Source organism: Megascapheus bottae, chromosome 21 (genome assembly GCF_031878675.1).
Source record: "Megascapheus bottae isolate mThoBot1 chromosome 21, mThoBot2.hap1, whole genome shotgun sequence".
NCBI lineage: Eukaryota > Metazoa > Chordata > Mammalia > Rodentia > Geomyidae > Megascapheus > Megascapheus bottae.
Genome location: NC_143529.1, coordinates 33,215,231 through 33,231,888, shown reverse-complemented (window position 1 = coordinate 33,231,888; position 16,658 = coordinate 33,215,231). Strand labels below are relative to the sequence as shown.

The 16,658-nt window shown below is 46.5% G+C and overlaps 1 protein-coding gene and 1 long non-coding RNA gene across 7 annotated transcripts in view; one reads left to right on the top strand and one right to left on the bottom strand.

Annotated features, from left to right (window-relative positions):
• Positions 1-11,412, bottom strand: part of LOC150048891 (nuclear body protein SP140-like) — a 50,836-nt gene extending 39,424 nt beyond the window's left edge. For 2 of the 6 annotated variants that reach the window (XM_090355002.1, XM_090355003.1), the window contains exons 1-7: positions 11,356-11,412; positions 6,596-6,845; positions 4,952-5,120; positions 3,639-3,719; positions 2,360-2,443; positions 719-784; positions 229-312 (exon numbers count right to left, since the gene is read on the bottom strand). In XM_090355002.1, coding sequence (XP_090211128.1) covers positions 229-312; positions 719-784; positions 2,360-2,443; positions 3,639-3,719; positions 4,952-5,120; positions 6,596-6,745 — 634 coding nt within the window. In that variant the 5' untranslated portion in view covers positions 6,746-6,845; positions 11,356-11,412. The remainder of the gene's footprint in view (positions 1-228; positions 313-718; positions 785-2,359; positions 2,444-3,638; positions 3,720-4,951; positions 5,121-6,595; positions 6,846-11,355) is intronic. The other 4 variants (XM_090355007.1, XM_090355005.1, XM_090355004.1 and 1 more) reach the window with 4 other exon arrangements.
• Positions 11,413-12,837: 1,425 nt separating this feature from the next.
• On the top strand, positions 12,838-14,789 carry LOC150048890 (uncharacterized). The gene is made up of 3 exons (XR_016539114.1): positions 12,838-12,924; positions 14,429-14,512; positions 14,680-14,789. It is a non-coding gene; the product is annotated as an uncharacterized LOC150048890 (long non-coding RNA).
• Positions 14,790-16,658: the final 1,869 nt, after the last annotated feature.

The window sequence follows — 16,658 nt, the reverse complement described above, 5'->3', positions numbered from 1 at the left end:
CCCTCTGCTCAGACCCTGATGCAGAGGCTGAAGTAGCCTCTGGAAGTAGAAGACTGGCCACGCCCCCTCCCTCCCACAATAACTAGGCTCCACCCATTTCTCCTTCTTGGGTTTGTTGTGAAGAGAATTAAGTAAATTGAGAGCTGGAGAAAGGTGTCCTTTCCTCCATGCAAAGGGAAGTCACGACTCCTTTAGCTTCTTGGAGAAATTGAAGGCTTGATTAATCACCTTCTCTGCTGTCTGGTGGTGGGCTGGCTAGCTTCTCGGCTGCTGCTTTATTCGTCATTCTGAAGGCACTGGGGTTGCAGGACACTAAAGAGAAACACACGTGCACACACTATGCAGAGAAGCCAGGCTACACACCTCTGCATCCTCCAATGGAACCAGGAAGTTCCCAGAAAATAAGAGGTGCTCAGGGATCACAATCATAACATTGAATCTTGACAAAGATCCAGTGAACGAGTGAAAAGGAAAAAAAAAACAACACCACCATCTTGTGTTGAGAGTCATTATTTCAGCATGAACACTCAAGGCCCATCGGGAAAGATAACGCTGTCATGATGAGGACTGGCACAGATTCCTCCTTGTGTTTCCCACAAAAGGCACAGTCACTTGTGGGGGGTGAGTGGAGTGTGTCCCAGTGCATTCAGGAGCAGCCATCTCTGCACCCAGCAGCTGCACCCCAGGGCCCCGAACTGGAAACACCCCCTTTCCTCACCTGGTCCATTTCTGGGTGGGGAGCACAAGGCATCGTGGGACTCCTTTTCTGGACAGAATTCCAAACCTGCAGGGAAGAAACAAATCCTGCAATATTTAACCAGGATCTTAGTGGTGACAAAAGTCACAGTGAAGCTGAGGAACACTCCAGAGTCTCCCAGGGGAGGCCATCCCCTCCAGACCCTGCTAGCCACCTGTGGGTCACCAGGCCTAGTCGTGGACACCCTGATCACTCTCACCAGCTCCCTTCCTTAGTGTCCTTCCACGTCCCTCCCCTCCCCACGTGCTCTCTGCCTCTGCCCCTGCTTCTCCTGCCAGCGACTCCATGCTTCTCCCTGAAGGTGTTTCTGCACCTTGGCTCCTGTCTTTGTCTCTTCTTCCTCACTCTTTGTCTTCGCTCTGAACCCAATGTCAGTTGTGTCCTTTCTGTATCTCTCTCCCTGGGTACTAGTGTCAGAACAGGGGACAAGGGGGCAGAAGGGAGCCAGGCAGGACCACACTACAGAAAAAGTGTTAGTTCAAAGGAAGACCTGAGTTTGCCTCTGTGGACAGAAGTTAGGTGAGACAGAGGATATGGGGCGCCAGGATGGATGCAGCCACAGATTCTCACAGGAAGAGTACTTTGTGGCTCCTTAGGCCCACAAAATCTACCAGGTCAAGGGAGAAATCGCAGGGTCTGATTTCTACTTTGCAAGTGAGAATCATGAGAAATGAAGTCAGGATCAAGAGAATAGAAGCCGCTCATCTTTTTATCAAGAGAGGGGATCCAGGAGGAGCAAGAGCTTCTAGGGTTAGAATACACATGTTGGTTTCTCTTGGGGGACTCTTGTTCCTCACAGATAGCCCAGTAGAGAAGATTTAGGAATAATGTCCTGAACCATGGATGGATGTTCTTTGTTCAACAGGAACATACAGTACCCAGAGTAGGTATAATTGTTCTGAGTCCCTGGCGACCGGCCCTGGGGAGACATGGCTGGGAAAACACACTCCAGAGATTGAGGCCTTTTCTGGAAAATTTTCTACTACTCTTAATATTAAGTCTCTGGGCTGCCACTTCTTTCCTCCTTTCTTTGTACAGTGTTCCTTCTGTAAGTCATTTGGTTTATGTCTAATTTTCTTTTGCATTCCTTCCACATTGGTATACATACAACATTACACTGTATAATACATTGCCTCTAATTTCTGCCCCTTTATCCTATTTTTTTTAATTGAGGTGGTTGCCTTTCCTAGTTTGTCACTTTCTCTGTCTCTCTGTCTCTTTTTCCTTTCTTCCTTCATTTCTTTATTCCTTCCCTCCTCCTTCCTACTCTCCCTCCCCACCTCCTTTTTCTTGTTTCCTTTTCTTTTGGTTGTACTAGAGATTGACCTCAGTCAGGTCCTTGCATGTTACTGTTAGATGTAATATTCCTTTAGATAAATTTGGAATACTCCATGCACTGCCGGTATTCTAGGTTTCTATTACCCTATACCCTTAAACTCTTCATCCAAGTTGTGCCCCCTTAAGGGACCTTCAGGTGCACGGACACAGCAGCACTCGGGGTGAACCAAGATGTGTGTGGTAAAAAGACAGGGAAGAAAGCAGCTCACCCTTGTGCCCAGAGGGGCAAAGCATTTCAAGAGGAGGTGACTGAAGGATAATTACCTCTCCAAGCATGCGCCAGGAGCTCTGGTACCTCCTCAGCACCTCCTCCATTCAGCCTCTGCAGGGCCAGGGGCCCGCAGGACACTGAAGAGAAAGGTGGAAATGGTAGTCAGTCTTGGGGATACTGTGAGATCTCCAGGCACTGGGCTACATTGCAAGCACAAGGCCAGCTTCTCCTTGGGAATCTGAGATGGGACGGCCCCAAGAACATGCCAGAGACCTTTTCCCCACCCTAGGCTTTCTCTGCCTCCTCCCTTTCTGGTTATCATGGTTGTCTTCTTTCTCCCTTTTTCTCCTGTTAGCATAGTATGCTGCACTTTTTCTCTCTCTCCCTCTGATGTGAACTCACAGCCTGAGCTCTTGCTTTTCGCTCAAGGCTAATCTATACGACTTGAGTCACTCCTCCACTTTTGGCTTTTAGCTAGTTGACTGGAGATTAAAAAAAACAAACAAACAGAAACCTCTTGGGTTTATCTGTCCTGGTTGGCTTGGAACCATGATCTTCAGGGCTGCCATCAGCATTCTGTTGCTGCTTCATCTGCACCATAAGTTCTGTATGTTCCTGATTCCCTTTCTTCTTCTTTCCAGAGCTCTTCCTCACACACCTGACATGTGCCTTAGTTTACCTTCTGATCTATGCTTCTAAAGCCCTTGCATTTCTCTTGCTCTTGATATATATGTATCAAATAAGAGACTCTCGGGCCAGGAGTTTGGCCTAGTGGTTAAAGTGCTTGCCTAGCATTCATGAAGACCCGGGTTCGATTCCTTGGTGCCACATACATAGAAAAAAGCCAGAAGTGGTGCTGAGGCTCAAGTGGTAGAGCTCTAGCCTTGAGAAAGTCCAAGGACAGTGCTCAGGCCCTGAGCTCAAGCCCAGGACTGGCAAAAAAAAAAAAAAAAAAAGAAAGTCCAAAGACATTGCCCAGGCCCTGAGTTCAAGGCCCAGGACTGGCAAAAAAAATAATAATAATAATAAATAAGAGACTCTCTGAACCAGGCACTGATCCACTCAGTCAGCATCTTGAGAAAGAGCTCTGCTCCATGATCCCAGACACCCTAACCCACTCCACTCCCACCACACTCATCAGAGATGTTGTGTGCATGTGCAGCTCTCTCTCAACCTAGACCTGACCGACGACCTTCCATTGCTGCCACTTCAGCTCTAAAACAGGAAGAATCGACAGCTTGTCTTCCTAAGTTTATGCTTGTGGAGCTCAGATGACACCCTCTGTCAACATTTACTCAGTGAGAAGGCCAGATATTAGTGAGTCAGAAGTACCTCGAGGGCAGCTTGACTGGATGCTGGACGCCTGCGGTGTTCCTCCTTCATGGAGGGGGACACAGAAGTTACCATGAATCTCTGAGGAGGAGAAAGAAAGGTAGTAAAAATACCAAACAGTGACCCAGCTGCACCTCACAATCACAGCTGGGCTTTGGTAGACCCTTCCTGAGCATGGACAAGGGGGATCTGACACAGGCTAGGCCTTAGGATGGCTTCTTGAATTCTAAAGCTGTTCTCCACAGAGAATGCTCCACTTACATGTAAAAAATGATAGGCACTGGAGAGGTCGCAAATGGTAGCTAATGTCTCTTCAAAATGATCAGAGAACAGTAAAAGCCAAATTCAAATAAGTAATAAATATGGGAACTGTGTCATAAACTATATGTAAATTATGAATAGTGAAGAGCAGAAGGACTTCTCCAGGAGAAGTTAACTGTTTGGAGAAATAGGAGGGAGAGAGAGGGAGAAAGAGAGGGAGAGAAAGAGAAGAGAGAGACAGAGAGAGAGAAAGAGAGAGAAAAGAGAGAGAGGGAGAGAGAAAAGAGAGAGAGAGAGAGAGAGAGAGAGAGAGGAGAGTACACTAAGGAAGAGAAGTGTGTCTCAAGTGTTAAGAGTGGTAGAGTGCTAGCTTTGAGTATAACAAGTTCAGGGACTGTGCTCAGGCCCTGAGTTCAAACCACAGAACCAACAAAACAAAACAAAACAACAAAAAAGAACTTTTCAAAATTTATGAAGCCGGGCACCGTGGCTCACGCCTGTAATCCTAGCTACTCAGGAGGCTGAGATCTGAGGATCAAGGTTCAAAGCCAGGCCGGACACTACAAAGCCTGTAAGACTCTTATTTCCAATTAACCACCAGAAAACCGGAAGTGAGACTGCAGCTCAAGGGGTAGGGTGGTAGTCTTGAGCTGAGAGAGCTCAGGGATAATGCCCAGGCCTAGAGTTCAAGTAGCATCGATCCCCCCCACACACCTCAAATTGTAACCATGTTTCCCAAGAATGGGGGAGAGGGCGGAGGGACTTCATTTGGGACACCAATGTCCCAAAGAATCGACATGAAAACCCTATGTTTGTACTTCAATATCAGGCACTGGCCCCTTTGTGGGGCTGCCTGGCCCATGTGTGAGCTCAATGAGGACACAGGTCATGGAAGTTTCCCTCAGCATTGTAGTCCTGTGCTCAGCATATCATAGTGCCTCAGGAAAATAAGCGCAAATATTAATGACAAAGCAAATGAATGAATGGATGGATGGATGAATGAATGAATGAGGTAGGCTTAAGTCCCCAAAGCAACTGAAAGCAATAATTACCATGTGGGAAGCTTCTGAGAATCTCCTTTAAAGCAGGATAAGCTAACATATTGGCTCTGCTGAACAGCACTTTCAGAAATGACAGGTCGAATTTCTTCTCAAGTTCACTGAGGACATCGTACACCACGCGTGACACTGGCACCACGTTCTTAAAACTGTCTTGAAAATGCTTCAAAGCATTGAATGAAGAATTAAGTCACCATGGATTTCCAGACTGTGCTCTCTTGCAAAATATTTAGAACTTTGTATACATGGAAACTGCTTCTTAAATGGTTTTTGGCCATAAGAAGAGACTCAAACCTGGGGCCGGTGCCTCACACATGTAATCCTAGCTACGCAGAAGGCTAAGATCTAAGGATCCTGCTTTAAACCCAGCCTGGGCAGGAAAAATCCAAGAGATTCTTATCTCAAACTAGCTAGAAGTGGAGCTGTGGCTCAAGTGGTAGAGCACTAGCCTTGAGCAAAAGAACTCAGGTACATCATCCAGGCTCTAAGTTCAAGCCCCAGAATTGACACACATGCATGAATGCATATGCATACATGCATGCACACACACAAACACACACACATACACGCAGACTAGACTCTTATTTTGTAAACCTAACTCTCTGACATAAACATACAGGTTTTCTCTTTTTCTCTGTTCTTGTTGTTGGTTGTGGGGCTTGAACTCATGGTCTGAGCACTATTCCTGGAGCTTTTTCACTCGAGTCTAGCACTCTACCATTTTGAACCATAACACCACTTCCAGTTTTCTGGTGGTTAGTAGGAGATAAGAGTTTCATGGACTTTCCTGCTGAGACTGGCTTCGAACTGCCATCCTGACATCTGTCTCCTAGGTAGGATTACAGGTGTGAGCCACCCTGATATACGGAGTTTTCAAGGCAAATATGGGAGGCTAGGGAAGCCAGGCTTTAGGATATTTCAGATGTGGCCCTGAAAGACCATGAGAGGCTATTCTGCTGAGTGAACAATGGCCTCTGCCCTCCTTCGGGGACTGGCGTGGTCTGGGCTTCAGGAAATCAAGTGACCAGTCTCCTCCGCTATGATCTTAGCCAAAGAACAAAGTAAAGGTTCACAACATTCTAGACTCCCAGAATGTCTGCAGGCAGCTCCTGACTTCATCCTCGTGCCCCACAACTGTTGCATGAGTTTCTAAAACCCACAGGTTTCAAGGTAAGTGAGCTTGGTGAGAGGTGCTGATGGCTCACAACTGCCACCCTAGCTGCTCGGGGAGGCTCACATCCGGGCATCCTGGTATCAAGCCAGCCTGGCCAGAAAAATCTGTGAGACCCTTACCTGGGATTAACTACCCAAAAGCCAGAAGTGAAACTGTGGCTCAAGTGGTAGAGCACCAGCTTTGAGCAGAAAAAGCACCTAGGATCCTGAGTTCAAGTCTCAGTACCGACACACAAATCAGTGGCTTTGTAATGACACACTGTTGAGATTTATTTCATCGTAGCTTATGCTAGTGGATCGTTTCAACGAACCTGCTCCCTCCAAGGCTGAGTCTCTCCACAGGAAGGGGGCGCTCTGGGAGGCCGAGCTTCCCTTCACCTCCCAGCTCTCCACGCACAGGGGACTCTCCTTCAGCCCATGGCGTTTGGAGCTGGCTTCCCATCACAAAGGAATATTGTCACTTACTTCAAACATCTGCTGAGAGATGAAGGCATGGTCCCGGAGGCTCATGAGGAAAGGGAACAGGCTTGTCACTGCACTGGCAATCTCCACCTTATTTTCTCGGAAGTGCCTGAATACGGGGTCATCCTCTATGGGCTCCTTCTTTGTGGCCATCCTAAGAAACCAGGATGCCAGCTGGAAATAGGTAGTGAGCTTCTAGACGGTTCCTAGTGATGCGCTCATCATACAGAGGACGCCTCCTAGAGAAGAAGAACTGGGGAAGGAAGGAGGACTGTGAGTTCAAGGCCAGCCTGGGCTAATCAGAACAAGCCTTTGTCTCGAAGAAGACGACAACAAAGAAGAAAAGGAAGAAAGGGGAGGAAGGAGGAGGCCAGGATAGGAAGAAAAGAAAAGAAAACAAGGGCAGGGATATACCTCAAGTGGTAGAGATTCTATTTAGCAAGTACAATATTCAGAGTTCAAACTCCATTACCAACAAGAAAGAAGGGAGGAGGAGGAGGAGAGGAAGCATGAAATGACACATGGCTTGCCTGACATGCTCACTCGTGTAATCCTAGCTACTCAGGAGACTGAGACACGGTCTGTTCAAAGTCAACTCCGGTAGAAAAGTCCTAGAGACTCCATCTCCAATGAGCTAGCAAAAAGCTTCGACAGAAGCTAAACGAGTATGAGGCCCTGAATTTAAACTTCAGTATCACCAGAAAAGTGACAGAGGGAGAAACAGATAAGCAGACAGAGACACAGAGGGAAATCATACAAACAATTAAGACCAGAAAATCAGCTTGGGAATGTGGAAGCCATGGTAGAGCAAAGCCTTGCTCTCTGGAGCCAAGGGCGGGGAGGGGGGAAGAAATACAAAAGCAAAAAAGGCCCAAGAAAGAAAACATAGAAACAGTGGGTACAATGAACATATATACAAGTGTAGTAGGCACTAACCTAACTATATTAATCATTTAAACATGGATGTCCTAAATATGCCAATTAAAAGATAAAGAATTGTTAAAAATTAAGTATACGACTTATGGGTGGGGAGGGACATGAAAAACTGGGAGTGAGGTAAGACACGACATGGTTCAAACAGAAGTATGCTCATCACCTGACTTAAGCAACTGTAATCCCTCTGTACAGCATCTTTATAATTGTTGCAAGGGAACTCAGTCACCAGAAACAGAGAAGCCACCACTGACGAGGCCCCGTTGTGAGTCTTTACTGGAGAGCCAGAAGGCAGCTGGGGACTCTTGTCTTAAAGACCAGCAGCTGTGAATGCAGCTGGCACCAAGCGTATAGAGGCCCAAAGCACATGGTGTGAGGAACTATCCTAAAAAAGTGCCATACATAAGCAAAGAAATCCAGATGAGGACACTTAAATCTAATAACGGTGGGACATATAAGCTGATGAGGATACAATCAAGGGAAATCAAGAGCCAATTATCTAAATAGAGTCCTCCATGGCCTCTCGTGTTTTTCAGACCTGGGTGGAAGGCCCCCTGAAGCCTGGCAAGGCACCAAGATGGCTGTGAGGGGAAGGCATGCTGCGAAGACCCAGTCCCCTCACTTCATAATAACAATATAAATGTTTTAGCTGGGCGTGGTGGCTCTCACCTGTAATCCTAACCACTCAGGAGGCTGAGATCTGAGGATCTTGGTTCCAGCCATCCTAGGAACTAAAGAACCTGAGACTCTTACCTCCAAGTAAATCATTAGAAAATGGGAAGTGGGGTTGTGGCTCAAGGGTAGGGTGGTAGCCTTGAGCAGAAAAGCTCAGGGACAGAGCCCAGGCCCAGAGTTCAAGCCCCATAACACCCCCCCAAAATTTTTTTAATAAAAAAAGACAAGGGGGTGGGGGGTGGGAAATGGGGACAAAAACATGAGAAGGGTATCAATGTGTGAGAAGTGATGACTTGCTACCTGACGAATGGAACTGTAACCGCTCTATACATTATCCCAACAATAAAAAAAATTAAAGACAAAGAATAAGCTATGCACCAGTGACTCATATCTATAATCCTGGCTACTCAGAAAGCTGAGATCTGAGGATTACAGCTGAAAGTCATCCTGGGTAAGAAAGTCTGATCTCCCACAAACTACCAAAAAGCCAGAAGTGGAACAGTGGTTCAAGTGGTAGAGTGCTAGCCTTGACTAAAAAAACTCAGGGACAGAGCCGAGGCCCTGAGTTCAAGCCCCAAGACTGGTGTATATACACACACACACACACACACACACACACACACACACACACACACACAGAATGTTTAAAAGTCAACTATATCGGGCCAGGAGTTTGGCGTAGTGGTAGAGTGCTTGCCTAGCATGTATGAAGTCTTGGGTTCGATTCCTCCATACCACATACACAGAAAAGACCATAAGTGGAGCTGTGGCTCAAATGGTAGAGCACTAGCCTTGAGAAAGCTCAAGGACAATGCTCAGGCCCTGAGTTCAAACCCCAGAACTGGCAAAAAGCAAAACAAACAAACAAAAAAAACCCAACTATATCATATATAAGAAAGCCACTTTAAACATAAAAAATGAATAGGTTTAACATAAAGAGATAAGAGGCGTGTCATAGCCACTCAAATTAAAGGAAAGCTCAAATAGCTATAATAATATCAAACAAAACAAACTTTGGAGTAAGGAAAATTGTCAGAGACGAATGGAGTGCGAGTCCACCTTCCAAGAAGACACAGTTTTGATGCACATGCAATTGACAAACTATTACCAAAAAAATGAGGCAGCCTGGGGGTAACTGGATGCAAGGCATGCCTAGATAGATGCCTACCATGGGCAATAAGAGACAAAAATTGATAACAGTGCAATGAGCAATGGACAGATCCGTGACTAATATTGAATACTTCAATATTTTTCTTGTAGTCATTGACTACAAGTGGGTAGAAAACCATTGAGGCTATAATCAGCTTAAACAGCAAGATTGATCAACTTGATCCAACTGGCATTTAGATCTATCTGTTCTGCATTTGCAAAGTACACAGAGCCCTTATATTAAATATTTACTCAGGCAAAACACATTTTGAGCCCCGAAACACATCTTAACAAATTTAAGAAGATAGAAATCATTGAAGTGTATTGTTAGATCACATTGCAATAAAACCAGAGATCAACAACAGAAAGACAGCCAGAAAAAAAAAATCCCTAAATATTTAGCAAGTGCACAATTCAATTCTAGGCCCAGAGAATTCTCAAGAGAAAAATGTAAACAATTGGAACCAAATACAAGGAAAACTCAACTTAGCAGAACTGATGAGATACAGCTAAGGCTGTCCTTAGGAAAAAATGCACTGCGATAATGGCACTTTTTTAGAAAAGAAAAAAAATCTAAACCAATCTATACTTTCACCCGAGAAAGTAAGAGGAATAAAGGATCAAGTTAAGCCTAATGCAAACAGAAGAAAGAAATTTTTAAAAGTATGGAAAATAGGAAAACATTAGGGAAACACAATGAAAACAAACACTGTTTTTAAATATCGTAAAAATTGACTAAACCTCTAGTGAACCTTACAAAGAAAACATAAAAAGAGTCATAAATAGGGGCCGGGGGTTTGGCCTAGTGGTTAAAGTGCTTGCCTAGCATGCACGAAGACCCGGGTTCCATTCCTTGGTGCCACATACATAGAAAAAAGCCGGAAGTGGTGCTGAGGCTCAAGTGGTAGAGCTCTAGCCTTGAGAAAGTCCAAGGACAGTGCTCAGGCCCTGAGCCCAAGCCCAGGACTGGCAAAAAAAAAAAAAAAAGAGTCATAAATATCAGAAATGGAAAAGGGCCTCTCCATGAGTCCCATTGACACTGAAAAATAAGACAACTTTACTGATTTGACATTCAATGTTTTTTTTCTTTTTTTTTTTTTTGTGCCAGTACTGGGGCTTGAACTCAGGGCCTGAGCACTGTCCCTTAACTTTTTCTACTCAAGACTAGTGCTCTACCATTTGAACCACAGCTCCAATTCTGGCTTTGGTGGAGATAGGACTCTCACAGACTTTCTTGCCTGGGACTACTTCCAAACCATGATTTTAGTCACCTAAGTAGCTAGGATTTCAGTCATGATCCACTAGCATTCAGGTGATAATCTAATGTCTTAAAATTGACTAGTAGTTCCCCAGAAAACACCAGGCCACGATGGCACTACTCGCAGACCTACCATATGTTTACAAAAGAAATAAGTTTTGTTGGGGCTGTACCAGTACCAGGAATTGTTTAGGCCCGGAGTTTCCACACAGTTTTACATTGCCTTGTATTTTTTTTTTGCCAGTCCTGGGCTTGAACTCAGGGCCTGAGCACTGTCCTTGGACTTTCTCAAGGCTAGAGCTCTACCACCTGAACCTCAGCCCTCCTTCTGGCTTTTTTCTATGTATGTGGTACCGAGGAATTGAACCCAAGTCTTCGTGCATGCTAGGCAAGCACTCTACCACTAGGCCAAACTCCTAGCCCCTGCCTTGTATTTTTAAAAAGATCACTTTGAGCTGGGTGTTGGTGGCTCACACCTATAATCCTAGCTACTCAGGAAACTGAGATCTGAGGATCACGGTTCAAAGCCAGCCTCGGCAGAAAAATTGCTATGAGACCCTTATCTCCAATTAACCACTCAAAAACTGGAATTGGCACTGTGGCTCAAGTGTTAGAGTGCTAGCCTTGAGCACAAAGAGGCTCAGGGAGAGTACACAGGCCCCAAGTGCAACCCCACAACATACAAACACACACACGCGCACACACACACACACACACATCATTTCAGTGGCTCATGCTGTAATCCTACCTTCTCAGGAGGCTGAGATCTGAGAATCGTGGTCAGCCTGGGGAAAAAATGCCCACGAGACTCCTATCTCCAACCACCCAGCAGAAAACTTCAAGTGGTGCTGTGGCTCAAAGTGCTAGAACATTAGCCTTGAGCCACAACCATCAGGCAATGCACCCAGGCCCTTAGATTAAGCTCCAAGACAGACCAAAAATTTAAAAAGATAATTACTATTCTGCTACACTAAGCAGATATCTCACATATCCCAGAACAGGAAGAGGAAGAGGAGGAGGAAGAGGAGGAGAAGGAGAAGGAAGAGGAGGAGGAACAGTCCCCACCTCCTTTGCCTTTTCTCATTTGTTGTTGCATCTAATCTACGTTCACTTCCTCCAATGGAGTGATCGGAAGTCCCAAAGTGATTGTGGGCCCAGGACAGCACTCAGCTCTAGCTAAACAGACTAAAAAAAGGCACACAATACACTTGCATCTGATTGGGATTTTAAATTTTCCTACCATGTTCCTCCCTTGGTGGACAGGGCTTTTGGAGTTAGGAAAAGGAAGGTCTGAAGAACACTGCCAGTGTTTGGGAGATGTCATCTACAGACCATGAAGTCTGAACAGAACCCAGCCACAGCGAACCACGAGGAGGAAACAAGCTTTTTTCACCAACAGCTGTAGTTTAAAAAAAAAAATCAGGTTTCCTCATTTTTTAAATGTAATTATATTGTTACTATTAAGATGTGATTCGGTGGAGTGATCATTTCATGTGTCCAGTAATAAGTACATTTCTTTGTGGACAATGTCACTCCTTCGACTTCCCACAGTTACTTCCCCCATCCCTGCCCATAAGTCACATAGTTCGTTTTCCACATAATGTTTACTAAGTACAATGCTTGCATTTATTCACTCTTCCTCCCTCTATTTCTGTGCTCCCCAACCCCGCTTTGGTCTCCCTTCAAAAGATAGAAAAAAGTACAAACAAAATCACCACCACACACACACACACACACACACACACACACACACACACACACACACAATCAATGTTTCCATTTCCTGGAATTTGTTTTGATAAATAATACTTCAAATGTTCACAGGCATTGCGCTTCTGGGTTTCTCAAGAGTAACCTCCTTTAGTCTCACTGCTTGTGTATGAATGCCCACAGTCCTGGATGATTTCAGCTGGGTGCCCAGTGTCTGATGTATGGAAGGAGGCTGGGTAAATAGAAGCAACAGATGTAAATAGAAAGAACAGATGCCAACATTCAACGGAGAGGAAGGACAAGGAAGAAAAGATGATATCCTACCTGACGCTGAGGTTTCTGCCTCCACCTGCCACCTTCTGACTGTGGGGCCCCCCAGGCCAGTGAATTTGGCGTAGGACCCCAGTCTATGAGCTTGGCACCTCTCTGCCTTCCAGAGCTCTGGGCTTTGCTCAGAAGGGAAAAGGAAAGTGAAAGTTCCGTGAGGCTGCACCCAGCCCTGCCCCACAGGCCAGGAACTGGGCAGGCCACGACCTCAAAACCTGCTGCCTCTTCAGGCTCAGGAAAGAAGGAGAGCAACTGTAAAACACATGGAGAATGTCTTGAGGTGAGGTGGCTTAGGTCATATGGGGAGGTTGGTCATTTGCAATTTTCTCTCAGGCTCGTGGTCAGTTGGATGCCTTAGTATCCAGGACTAGAAGAGTTAAAAACTGGTATTTGAACTGGAATTTCCAGCCTGGAAAAGATCCAAAATGCTTGGTTCATCCAATTCTCTGGAACTATAATCCTAGTTACCCAGGAGGCTCAGGTCTGATGATGGACATTCAAAGCCAACCTGAACAAGAAAGTCTGTGGGATGCTTATCTCTAATTAATCAACAAAAAGCCAGATTCAAAATATTTTAAATCTGATCAAAATATTTGATATGCACATACGAAAATACAATAACAAAACCTGTCAGAACTGTTTTAAAATGAAAAAAAGAAAATATAGTGGAGGGCTGAATCTGATCAAAGCATATTTGCGTGCTGAAAAACCATGACATCCCTTTGAACATTCTGATAGAGAAAAAAGCAATGCAATTGAGCTAGGCACGGGCCCAGAGGCTCACGCCTGTAATCCTAGCTACTCAGGAGGCTAAGAACTGAGGATCTCGAATTAAAGCCCGCCAAGGCATTAAAGACTGAGAGACTCTTATCTCCAATTAATCACTAGAAAAGAGGAAGTGGGGCTGAGGCTCAAGGGGTTGGGTGGTAGCCTTGAGCTGAAGAGCTCAGGGACAACACCCAGGCCCAGAGTTCAAGCCCTATGACCCACAAAAAAAAAAAAAGTAGAACAGTTTAAGGATAAAATGATTAGAATAAAGTAATATATATGCTTCTCAAAGAGCAAAAAAAAAAAAACAGAATATAAAACAAACATGTTGAGGATAAAAATACTCTTTTTTACAATTAAATGCGTGATGGGCCGGGAGTTTGGCCTAGTAGTAAAGTGCTTGCCTAGCATGCACAAAGACTGGGGTTCTATTCCTTGGTACCACATCCATAGAAAAAGCCACAAGTGGTGCTGAGGCTCAAGTGGTAGAGCTCTAGCCTTGAGAAAGTCCAAGGACAGTGCTCAGGTCCTGAGCTCAAGCCCAGGACTGGCAAAAAATAAATAAATAAATAAATAAAATTAAATGCGTGAAAACCACTTCAAGGAAATGCATGTAAAAATCACAATGAGATGACTTCCTGTTTGGTACCTGTTGGCATGGCGGAGATCTGGGGCCCAGTGATCCATTGTTCGGAGCTCCTCTAGGCCAGGCTGGGGGCCTCTAAAGGGTGGCCTCTAGGCCTCAGGGCTGCCGGCAGAGGGTGCAGGAGCTGGGTGCCTGTGCCTGCAGGAAGTGAGAACTAGAGGGAGGTAGAAGCAGACACCAGATCGCCATCTGCCTGGGGTGGCTGTGATGACACCCACTGCCCCAGGCCGTGCAACACCTCTGCAGCACCTCAACCCAGCCTCCTCACCTGAACTGTGTGGGGATTTGTCTGGCCTGGGGACAAAGGCCAGAAAGTAGCCTTGCCCTGTGGTCTGCCATGTTCTTAAAGTGAACTTCATTCTTATTATAGAGGTGATGTGCATAGGGGTTACAGCAAAGCCAGTCAATGAGGACATTTCCTTTGGCACCGCACTCTCTTCCAGTCCACTTGCAGGTATTTTATTTTAATCAGATCTCCTGAGAGCTCACTCCCACTTTTCCCATTGCTACCACTCACTATTGATTGACAGCTTTCAGTGAGTTTCTTTTTTACTTTTTCCTCCTTTCGTGTTTGTTGTTGTTGTTTGGTTTTGGTTTGATATGTTCTGTTTTCCATTCTAGCTCTGGACAAGTTAATGGACATTCTTCCTGGCAGGTTTCCAGATGCCCATCGTGGATTTCCCAGGTCCCATAGATGTCCATGAAAAAGACTTCCAAAAATAAATGGCGCTATTTACATACACTGCTCCTAATCCCCCAACCATCACCACGGGCAGCCCTAGCATTTTAGGGTACTCTGTGTTGTGGTTTCCTCTAATGTGCTGGGCTAAGCCCCCTCAACTCTTTGCCTCCCACTGCCCCTGAATATACCACTCCTGTGATCCCACCCCTCCACCACTCCTAGACTCTCAGCCCTGGTGCAGGGCCTGCTGCCCCCTGCAAGGCTGGCTCGCTAGGCTCTCTCCTGGACAAGGTAGCCTTGTTTCCAGGTATTCTAAAGCTTTCCCATCTTTTTTGTTCCTTGAAGGCTTTGTGGGTGTCCTGCTAGAGGGAGCCTTGCTTGCCAGGTACATTTGTAAGCTCTACAGGGTGTCAAAAGGGGGTATGGGTTGCCTGACTTTGATTTGCTGTACTAGAATCCTTCCCTGGGGAAGGTGGGCTTGGATCTGCTTTGCGCACTCCTATGGGGCTTTCCAACACCCCCAAAGGCTCCTGCCTGTAGGTCTGGGCAGGATTCTTGTTTCTGTTCAGGCTCCACTCTATCTCAGGGTTCTGATGTAATCTCCCATCCTTTTGCCTCTAGTCCTGGGGCTTGAACTCAGGGGCTGGGCACTGTCCCTGAGTTTCTTTTGCTGAAGGCTAGCCACTCTACCACTTGAGCCACAGCACCACTTCTGGCCTTTTCTGTTTATGTGGTGCTAAGGAATTGAACCCAGGGCTTCATGCATGCTAGGCAAACAGTCTACCACTTGGCCACATTCCCAGCCCTTGTGGCATAATCTTATCCTGATCATCTCACTGTCTCTAGGCTTTTTTTCACAGCCTCTTAAGTTGTTCGAGAGAGAGAGAGAGAGAGAGAGAGAGAGAGAGAGAGAGAGAGAGAGAGAGAGAGAGAGAGAGAGAGATGCAAGCAAGCTGGGCACTGATGGCTTATTCTAGTGATCCCAGCTCCTCAGGAGCCTGAAATCCGAGAATCAAGGAGGTTAAAGCCAGCATGGGCAAGAAAGTCCATGAGATGCTTCGCTCCTGTTAACCACCCTAAAACCAGAAGTAGAGTCCTGGCTCAAAGTGGTAGAGTATTAGCCTTGAACAGAAAAGCTCAGCGGCAACAACCCAAGCCCTGAGTTCAAGCCCATGACAGCCTAAAACAAAACAAAACAAAGAAGTGGGAGAAAGCCAGCCTGCCTAGCATGGGAGAAGCCCTGAGTTCAAAATCCATGCTGCCGAGAAAAAAGCAAGAGACAGTTTCTAATAAATGCATTCCCAATCCACATTCATCACTCCCCCCAGAAACGTGTGGAGTGAGGTCAAGTCCTGAGGAGTCTTAAATCAAGGCTGGGCTACTTGCTCTCTCCCTCCCCTCCCCTCCCTGTCCTGCTCCCCAACCCCTCTCCTCCCTCCCCCATTTCCACTCCCCCTCTCCTCTCCCTCTCCCTTCCTCCTCCCTTTCTCCTCCCCTCCCCCACTTCAGCTCCTCTCCTCCCCCTCCCCCTCCCCAGTCCCTCAGTTTCCTGGCCTCCTCCTCCACCTACCATCTCCATCCCTTCCCACCTCCCAGCCCCACAATCTCCACCCCTCCAGGCCCCGCCCCCTTCCCACCTCCCATCCCTACCATCTCCACCCCTCCAGGCCCCGCCCCTTCTCACCTCCCATCCCTACCATCTCCACCCCTCCAGGCCCCGCCCCCTTCCCACCTCCTATCCCCGCAATCTCCACCCCTCCAGGCCCCGCCCCCTCCCACCTCCCAGCCCCACAATCTCCACCCCTCCAGGCCCCGCCCCCTTCCCACCTCCTATCCCTGAAATCTCCACCCCTCCAGGCCCCGCCCCCTCCCACCTCCTATCTCCACAATCTCCACCCCTCCAGGCCCCGCCCCCTTC